Source organism: Drosophila santomea, chromosome 3L (genome assembly GCF_016746245.2).
Source record: "Drosophila santomea strain STO CAGO 1482 chromosome 3L, Prin_Dsan_1.1, whole genome shotgun sequence".
Classification (NCBI taxonomy): domain Eukaryota; kingdom Metazoa; phylum Arthropoda; class Insecta; order Diptera; family Drosophilidae; genus Drosophila; species Drosophila santomea.
Genome location: NC_053018.2, coordinates 20,205,416 through 20,215,775, shown reverse-complemented (window position 1 = coordinate 20,215,775; position 10,360 = coordinate 20,205,416). Strand labels below are relative to the sequence as shown.

Genomic DNA, 10,360 nt, shown 5'->3' with positions numbered 1-10,360 from the left:
TCTCGAAAAGAAGATTTAAACGAGAATTATACTGGTACCGTGACACCAATCCAACCAAAAAGGGGTGAAATTATAGGGGTGGCGACATCAAATTGAAATTGAAAAATATATTATTTGCATACGGTATACTTGCTTGCAAGCATTTATTGTTTCACTCTGGTCACTGCACTCACTTATATTAATAAATCGGCCTGAACATTTTGATATGAAAAGTATATACATATGTATATATGTATATATATTCTTTAGAAATAATCACGTACAACACAAATAACCTTTTTTCCAAGAAATCACTTTCACAGTTTCATCATGGCATGCAATGATGATTAACTTTGAATTGCAGTTCGCAGTAGGGAAATTATACATATTTCATAGAAACTCGAAATTAAGCCAATTGATTACGTGCACACACAAAAACACACTAGTTCTAAATTATTTAACCATTAAATTGTTTGTAATAACATGCTATATGGACTTTGTGGACTATTCAAAATGATTGTTATTGAACAAAATTATAATCATCTTGTGAAATAAGTCCACCTGTAACCCTTTCCTTTGACCCACTGTGGCCCAAGCCCCAACAAGAATACGTTACTTTTTAAATTTAAATTCGAACATTCGGATCAAGGCGACTACGTTGATATATCTCACGAAAGCGGTTACTTTTTTCCAGACTCGCGGATTGTTCTGCGCTAAAATTTCAGCATGCCTTTTCTTGTGTACGAATGAGCGAGCTACTTTGTTGTTGCCAAGCTGGCAAGAAATCCAGATTTCTCTTGCAAACGAAAAAACAACTCAGTGCGTCATCGGCTGCGTCATCAATTCGGGATGACGACGACTCGCCATTCCGCTTCGCAATTCCCCTTCCTGATTCCCATTCTCCAGTCGAAGCCCCGTCACATCGACATTCCCCAAAACAGCCACACAAACTTGTATATCGATTCGCCAGCGGCCGGGAGCTTCAGTTTCAGCATATAGCCTGACTTTGAAGTTTCAGATTCGCACGAAATTGCGGAAGGTGAGGATCTCGAAGTGAGCGAGTGAGTAAGTAGATTGGATTGGATGGGAATGCATGATGCATGGCCGTGATGTGGCTAAAAAAGCCATGATAATAAGTAGATTAAGTTGTGGCACGTGGTCTGCCGACTGCACTTGTACTAGAACTCTGATGATTGTTAATGTCATTCGCCCTTTTCCAACCTATAAACATGAAAGTAAATTGAATTCAATCAAGGTTTCGGTTCAGGGTTTGTAGAGTGTTTTAAAAACTTTGAGCAAAAAGAAAATAGGCAGGGAAGTTATTAAAAAAAGGTGGTACATTTTAGATATACATAGATGTACATAGAACTCAGATACTGTACAAAAGAAAGCTTATACAAAGTAATATTCGTCTATCTGCAAACTACTAGTCTGTGTAAAATCAATTTCTCGAGCGTTAAATTGAATCTGGCTTCGCAGAAGATACACTCTCACTCTTTCCAGCGTGCAGTATCTGAATGTGGTTATGGGTATGAAACACAACAGGTTGTCGGCGGTGTTTGGAGAAAGTGCTTATTGCCAACAATAATATCAGGTGCAATGACCACATATACATGCCTAGGCAGTGGATGGTTCGAAAAAGCGTATAAATTGTCATGGAAACGCGACGCTCGGTGGACGGCAAAACATGCGAGGGAACTTGATCTGATTAAAAGCCATAATCAACCAAGGGAGTTTTCCGACGAAAAGATTTGCCATATAACTACCCAGAAATACCCAAAGCTTGTCCAACATTAGACAAGCGCATACCGTTAATAGAAACTATTATAACTTTCTTTTAATACCAAGAGAAACATGGCCATGTAATGGGCAAAGCCGTTGAACTTTAACTGTGTTATGTCTTTGGAGCTTAGATAAGGAGATACATAACATTGTATTGTAAAGATCTCTTTAATATTACCGGACATAAACTTCTTGAACTCCGATGAGCAGATACATAACATTTTAAGCATATTGTAAATTTCTATATAAAATCACTTCTGGAACTGCCCAAACATAATTGGTGCTATAATTTCCAATATTTTTCAAAGAAGGAATGGAGTACTCAATCTTTCAGATACAGATACATCTACCGCCGCCTCCCTTCTTTCAGTTTGAAGGACGCAAACAAGGTTCAAGTACAGCAAACACTTTCTCGGTCACACGTAGCTGTTCTCTGCGTAGGTGGTGAAAATTTCTGCCCTTTTTTTTCAGTCCCAATTCTTCACAGATGCATTTCCCAGATGCCAGCATGCTGAGGATTACCCATTGTCCGTAATATTTGTAGGGAAGGATACCCCGTCGAAATGCTATTGATGTTCTCTCGCACACATGCTTGGAAATATTATTACTAGTCACGGCGTGGGAACCGAGACAGAAATGTCCCAAGATCCATGTAGACTATTGCCATTTCTGGACGTAAAGGTGGGTAATTTGCGACACATTTATAATACGGGTAGCACCGGCATTTCGTGGTCACCCTGCATTTCCAGTCCCAGATACATACAGAAAAAAATTAGATTGTCAGGGAAATCAATTTTTCAAGAAAAAGTTAGCCCTTTAGTCCCTTCTCGGACACAAACGATAGTGAGGTACTGCTGAGGACCATTAACCCTGTCAACCCCTAAAATGACAATTGTTTGAGCTATCAAAAGGATATTTTTCAATAAAATATTATCCAAAATAGTTTCCCCTTTCTTCAGAGATGGATTGTTATGCATATGTGCTTTTCCAGGCCTTACAGGAACGGATTCCGAAAGGGGTACAACAATTTCACAGTTTTCCACACAAAAGCGATGCCGACCCACATTTATGAATGGAAAATATCCTTAATCTTATCATCATGGGGTGGGTTGCGTTGCGACTGAAATTTTGTCAAGTTTCCTCATTTTTCACGATAGATTCAGGCGAACTTTGGCCCTTTTCTTTAATTTTGTAATTGCGCCGTTTATTTGCCCATTGTATTTTCTCGCGACCCTGTTTCACCTGGGAAGATCCCGATTCTTTGTTCTTTTGTGACACCAAACTAGCTGGAAAACCTCTTTTTATATATTGTCATCATTGTTACATTTTTCTTTGTAAATAAAAACTTGAAAATTTCATGAAAATATATGCGTAATAAACGAGGCTATAATCATGCGATCAAAATCTGATAAGATTTGTTTATGTATTTAATATTTAGTGTTTCACTTTAAATAAATTTGCCCAAAAGTTGGCTATAATTGCTTGATGGTCGGCTGTAAAGCCATCTTTCGAGATTCGCGCCTTTGTTGTTGTAAGACCGCGGCAGTTAATGCAAGAAACAAGTTCTCCTTACGACCATTTCCATTTTTTTTTTGAGCGACTGATTCAGCATCCCTCAATGAAGTTCCACGCTTCTACGCACTAAATACGGCCTGCAGTCGAAAAGGACCTCCAAATGGTCCTGTGCACCACCTGCTTCCTGTGGATGATGCTGAGATTCCGAGATATCCTTGCAGCTGAACATATGCTCCTACGCTTCTTGTTATTGTGCGCTCCCTAGTTGTTCGAATTTTAAGGACGCCCTCGGAGGTCCTAAAAACGATATCAACTGTACACATGTCGTGAAAAAGGGTAGTCTCCTTGCATAAATATGTTTGGCAGAACTAAGCCGAGTTGGATTACCATATTCATATTATATAATTTATTCCAAATACTCTTGTAGAATTATTTAAATATTTGGCTTAATACCTTCTAAGGCCTAAAAATAATAAATACTCTGGACACCAAACTGAACTGAATTTAGCTAAACTTAGAAGTGAAAAACCAGTTTTTTTTGTATACACGAATAAATATATATTTGCAAATATATAATATTGTATATGCTTATTTACACAGTTATAAATATATAGTTATTTAAAGACATGTATGGGTTTACTATGGTTTAACAAATGCCATGTGTGCATAACGTTTAATACATTTATTTGTACGTTTGCAGAGTAAATATGCTATTTGTGTGTATGCTGTTATAATGTCTGCAATAATACACTGTAAATATACCATGATATTATATTTATAATATAAGGTACATTGCCATAATATATTTCGAAATTTCCTTTATATGTCTCGTTCAACGATGGGTTTTTGGAATGCATAATATTTGAAAAGGATTAATATATAGAGATGCTTTAAGTACACCTTTACCAGGACTTTAAACCGTATCAGATTCAAAGGAACAATAAATTAAGAACCTAAACCTTTGATTTAACAAATGTGCCAAAATAATTTTAACATTTTTCAAAAGAATTCGACAGGAACCAAATGAAGTAGTTATTTCTATTTACATTGAATTTCCCAGAAATAATAAACCGAAACTACGCCAATCTTATTTTTCTCTGTCCATAACCGATAATGTTTTGTTTTTAAATTAGGATCGGTATTCGGATCTAAGGTTTGGATACCAATTGTAAGAATTGACTTAGGAATATCCGGACGTCTCGTTTTCACTTTCCTCTACAATGGATTTCTTGTCCTCCGGCTTGCTGCGTCCTGTGAATCTCTCGAAGATGGTATGCTTACTGGACTTTTTTCCACCGGGAGTTGCCTTAAAGGAACCCCACGGAACCTTTCCAGCCTCCGATGTGGTCATCAGGATGGAGTAAGAGGAGCAGACCTCACCCTCTTTGCTGTTGCGGATCCCGTAGAGGAAGTACACCACCATTCCGATGCAAACCCAGACAAAGAACCGCACCCAGGTCACGGCATCCAGATGAACCATCAGCAAGATATTACAAAAGATGCCGAGTGCTGGAACGAAGGGAACCAGTGGCACCTTGAAGATCAGGCCCCGGGTGTTCTGGTTATGGACAGCTATAACGGCCACGCAAGTGCTGGCTGCGAAAATGATGAATCCGTAGATGATCAGGGCCCACCAGGTGCCTGTATAGAGTTGCGTCCACGACACCTTCAGCTCCACACAGATGGCAAAGCTCAGGAAGATGAACAGCATCACGGCCACGGACACCACTGATCCCGGTTCGAAACGTCCTAGTAGGGGTTCCAAGCACCTGAACTGGGCCTTTAGTCCGCCAGCTAGGACTTCCTCTATCATCTCGCTGGTCGGCGAGGAAGTATCCATGCTGGACTGGGACGCCTCATCCTCGTCATCATCGTCGTCGTCGTCGGGGCTTCCAGCCACCGCGGGAACCCTAATCGTGGTATGAATTCGCTCCATAGGACGATATCGCAGGATAATCACACTGGCCGAGACGATGGTGTAGGCCAACAAAGTGCCAATGGACATAAACTCCACCAGCTTGGCCAGGTCGAAGACCAAGGCGAGGCAGGCACTCATTACCCCGGATACCACTAGATTCAGCAATGGCACCTGGGTAGTGGGGTTAATTTTGCCGAAGCAGCTAAAAAGCAATCCATCCGAGGCCATGGCGTACATGCAGCGTGGCAGGGCGAAAAGGGATCCCAACAGGGTGGTGGTCATCCCACACAGAGCTCCTATGGAGATCAGGTACTTAGCCCAAGAGAGGTTTAATTGCCCAAATGCCTCCGGCAATGACGCAGCCGGATTGATCTCACTGATGGGAATCATGAGGGTCAGGGCGGCACTGACAAGGATGTAACCCACTGTCACCACGAACAAAGAGATCACAGTGGCCACGGGTATGGATACCGATGGGTTTTTGGCCTCCTCACCGGAAGTAGCTATGGAATCGAAGCCCACAAAGGCGTAGAAACAGGTGGCGGCACCGGCAATGACACCTCCAATGCCGTAGGGCAGGAATCCTCCCTCGGCCTCGGACCAATTCTTGCCATCCGCATACCAGAATCCCACGCTGATGACCAGAACCATCACGGCTATATTGACGAGGGTTAGTAGACTGTTGAACACCGCCGTGGCCTTCACTCCTCCGGCCAGAGCAGCCGCATAAACAATGCAGACCAGGAAGGCCAAGATATCGGGGTATTGGGCCAATCCGGGCTCATGGATGCCACCCGTGAGCTCCAGCGTTGTGTTCCCAATCCAACCGCCCAGCATTGAGTCCACGTATCCACTCCAGGCCCTGGCCACCGAAGCTGCTCCAAGCATGTGCTCCAGCAGGATATTCCAGCCGATGACGAAGGCCCAGAACTCACCCATCGATATGTACGTGTACACATAGGCCGATCCCGCCTTGGGCACTCGAGTTCCGAACTCCGCGTAGCACAGGGCGGCCAGCATCGATATAAATCCGGCTAGGATGAAGGATAATATGATCCCGGGTCCGGCCATTTCCTTGGCCACAGTGCCAGTCAGCACGTAGATGCCAGCGCCAACCATATGGCCAATGCCTGGGGCAAATATATGTACTTATGTATATATAGTTTATGTATAGAAAGTCTTGTTTTTGGTGGATGACACATACTCAAATTTCTGGTTCTTGTAAAGCAATAATTCAGATGTCGAGGAATAAAGATAAGGGAAATCATTTTTTATTCCTATGTTGGGGGTTTTAAAATCTCTGGAAATCTCTAGAGGGTTTTAGTTCCTTGAGCATCATAGCTCTAGATCAGGGATTTTCTGTACTTTGAAGGCTAATCAAGTGCTTTGTTAAAATTATATTTTTGATAAATAATACAAACTGCTTAAGCAATGGTTTTTCTAAAAGTTGTTGAATATTCAGCAAGTCATTTTAAATTAAAAGTGGATTGTCTTTGACCGAATAAAGCGCAGGTAGCCCCGCAAAACTTGTTTAAAAATATTTAAATACTTAAATATTTAACGTGTTCAAATAAAAAAAAACATAATATCTACAATGTATCTTCAAGAACGCCCAACTCTGAACTTTAGGATAGCAGATGCTTCGCATGAAAGCATTGAAACCCCAACATATTGTTCCCCAATCGAGTGTGCAACCAAAAAAACAAGCCGGTTACTCATTGATTAACTTGAAGTACCCAAAAGAGCGATGTCGAAGGTGTTGAGGCATCGGTTCAGCGGCGTCTCCATGACGTCAGTGGGCACCGACTTGGTGCGGTTCATCTTGGTGCAAATCCCCGACAGTATGTGCCTCAGGATCGCACGTCGTGAGCTCGGCATCCTGGTGGAGTCGCTTGAAACCGCGTGGAAAGGAACTCGCGCCTCGAAGGCCACTTGAAGGATCTAAATTTAGGGATATTTAGCTGTATTCCTCGAAATATTTTATGCGGCACTCGGGACACTTTCACTTGTTGTACACAAACAGCTGTGACTGTATCGATTTTTGCATCAAATTCGAAAGCATCAAATTCAAAAGCTTAGTGGCCACTGGCAGAGTGTTTGCACTCGGCCAGGAGGCAGCTTTCGTCACCGAGCTTTTTTTGAAGCGCGATAAAATTGTTACGCTAAATAATTGTCCTAATCCTTGTCACACGCAAATTATGGAGTAAATGATGCCTTAATCAATACTGTACAGTTTTATTTTTCGGAATATAGGAATCGTTTAGTTTTCAATGGATATTTGAATATTTAAAAATATATATGTATATACAAATATTTGTTGTTTGTTTATTTTATTTGCGCAGTAATTGTTCAGTGCCTTCTGAACATAACCAGACGAGGAAGATGTCTTGGATGGCATAGGTCCATGTAGGATTTATTCTCGCCTTGATGAGTATGACTTTTGTTGGGAGCTGAAGCTTGCTTGATAGCAGGAGTCAGTCCAGCTTTTGTAGCTGGAGGAATGGGCCCTCAGGATCCAAATAAGCCAGAACTTCAATGAGTGGTAGGTTAATGTCATCAGGTCCGGGTGTCTTCTTCAGTTGGAGGTCCAGCTCCCTCGAGCAGGGTGTCGAGGTTTTTGGCCAGCATCCGACGCAGTCTGTTTGTGACACTTGAGAGGTACTGCATAGTTGCAGGATCTTCTGGTGCTATGAACTGCCTCCTGAGGTGGCTTTTGAGATTCAGCATGAGCAATCAGTTCGTCGCCAGTGTAGATGGGCATATTCGTCACGACGGCATCCTCGATATGAGTCTTAGAATAAGAAACTTTTGCGGGGGCAGCGTTCCAGAGGTTCTCGTCTTCAAAGAGCTGCGGGCGATGGACAGACTTAAGCTCAGTCAGAGCTCTTACTTGGATCTGTTGCTGTCTGAAGCCCTTTGAGATGCCAAAGTCAAGGGCGGGGGGAGTGGCGCATACCCGGAAGGGGTAGCAGGTGGTACATAAGTGTAATAGATGTGGGGCCCCGCAAAGTATACATTTGAATTCCGATTAATCGGAAGTAAAATATTTGTATATATTTCTAAATAATGAAGCATACTTTTAAAGGCCACTTAACTTCGATTAAAAGCTTGATTGTGTTTGTGTTCCAAAACCGGATATTAAATTACCGTAACCATTTCAAGCAAATTTTTATTACACTTGCCGATTAACAGATCGATTTTTATAAATGGAATGTCGCTTACTGATGATTAGAATAATGGTTTCACAAAATTACCGTATATTTTAACGTAAGAGCTTTTTAAAATTGATGACAACTGATTATAGGTACATATAAGCATGTACCAAAATAAGGAAATTAAGTACAATAAGAACCGAAATTAAAGATAAACAACCCGTAAGTTGTATTAAAGCTCTGAAATGAATTAAAGTCGCCACAAGGTGTGTTCGAACTATCAAAACTCGTTGGAAAACAAGTGAGGTTTACTTTTGCCTATTTCTTTGTAGCCAAAAATGTCCGGTCACAACAAAATGTCTGAGCACGAATTTGTTTTGTCACTGTCGCCAAACGAATGCAAGAGTATGTGATGTTTGCTGATCCACGGGATGGATAGCTTGTAACTCCCTTTATGGGGACCAAAAATTAACTTTTGCATTAACCATAAGTTGGTATTATTAAGCATAAGCCCACAGCACTTCATTATGTTTTTAAAATGCAATGCATAAAGCTTAGTTTTTAAGTAGACATGAAGAAGTACTCTGTTGTCGAATGGAAGTTACTCCTTTGGCAGTGAAACCCAAATTATTTGTTTCTTATAAAGCAAAGCATTGAAATCAATTGTAAGAACTTACACTCAATTGATGCAGTACTTGTTAGATTTCGTTATGATGGCGCATGTCTTGAAAAGGAAACGTGTCTTTTAAAATGCTCTTCGACATGACAGCTTCTGATTTGGCAACTGAAGTTCAAGATATAGACCCTTCTTTAAGCGACTACCCTTTTGGAAGGTTCCCGACTTAAAATAATTATCTAAGCCCATTTCCCATTGTCAAAGCTTTCTAGCAGCTGATACCAACAGAACGGTACCAGGTATCATCCTCTGGCAGTCTGGGTTACGCGATGGTTGTCTTTGGCACCTCTGGTATCGCGATGCAGATCGTGCATGCATATGGATACGGATTTGGGTTCGACTTACCCATATGACGGTGGCTAAGGGAATTACCTTACCACCTGACTCCATCCGTATTCTTCCCATGGCGACAGCCCACCATCACCATCACCATCTCGCCATGACCGTTGCCATTTGGCTGCGAAAATCTATCAGCATCACGAAGCGGACGCTGGGCTTCCAAAACTTTGAATACTAATACCTGTTAGGGATGACCAGGCGCATCGGTATAGGCATCGGTATAGACATCGGCTCCGGATTCGTCGTCAACCTGTCCGCAATGCCGGCTGTAGTTGCATGACAACATCTCCATCGCACCTCCATCTCCATATGGCCAAAGTCCCAGTCCCCCGCTCCCTTCGATCCCACATCATGTAGTACAGGTAGTTGCAATGACGGATTTTGACTCTTTGGCCCTAAAAGCGCACCGGCGAAGGTGCAGTTTTTCAGCTCAGTTTTCAGTTTTCAGTTGTTAGTTTTCGGTTTTTGGTTTTCATTTTTCAGCTAGCAACGAAATGTGCCAGTCGCGCGCTTGGGTCAAGATGGCTAAGACGGCGACTCAAATGGCTAAAATGGCTAGGAAAGACGGCGTGTGGACGATGCTCACGCGTCTCGCTGCCCACGAACTCCATATGAATGGAAAAAATAATTGGCTCCAGGCGCCGGGCTACTGGATGCCCTAACTCTGAGCAATCAATTTAAAAGTGCTTAAATTCACGATGGTGACATGATGCAACGATAACGCCCATGAAAAGATTAATCATTATGCCCTCAGCTACAGATACCAGATATTTCGGCGACCTTGACCTGCCCTTTAAGTTCCCATTAAGAATAGGTAGATGCAACTTTTTATTCAAAAATTGTTGTCAGTCTGATGGCACTTACATTTAATAAACTTAAGATCATTTACCTAATTAGTTTTGTTTATAACATTTTTAATTGACCTTAAGGACTCGATATATTTGTATACATTTTTAAGAATATGCTTATTTTTGTAAAAATATATATATTCAGTTTGCT

General features: G+C 41.7%; 1 protein-coding gene across 1 annotated transcript; it reads right to left on the bottom strand.

The window, feature by feature from the left end:
- Positions 1-3,869: 3,869 nt before the first annotated feature.
- On the bottom strand, positions 3,870-7,209 carry LOC120449569 (cationic amino acid transporter 4). Its single transcript, XM_039632121.1, has 2 exons — positions 6,931-7,209; positions 3,870-6,324 (listed from the first exon to the last, which is right to left on the bottom strand). Exons 1-2 carry the CDS (start codon positions 7,070-7,072, stop codon positions 4,457-4,459), a joined length of 2,010 nt encoding a protein of 669 aa, XP_039488055.1. The 5' UTR covers positions 7,073-7,209; the 3' UTR covers positions 3,870-4,456.
- Positions 7,210-10,360: the final 3,151 nt, after the last annotated feature.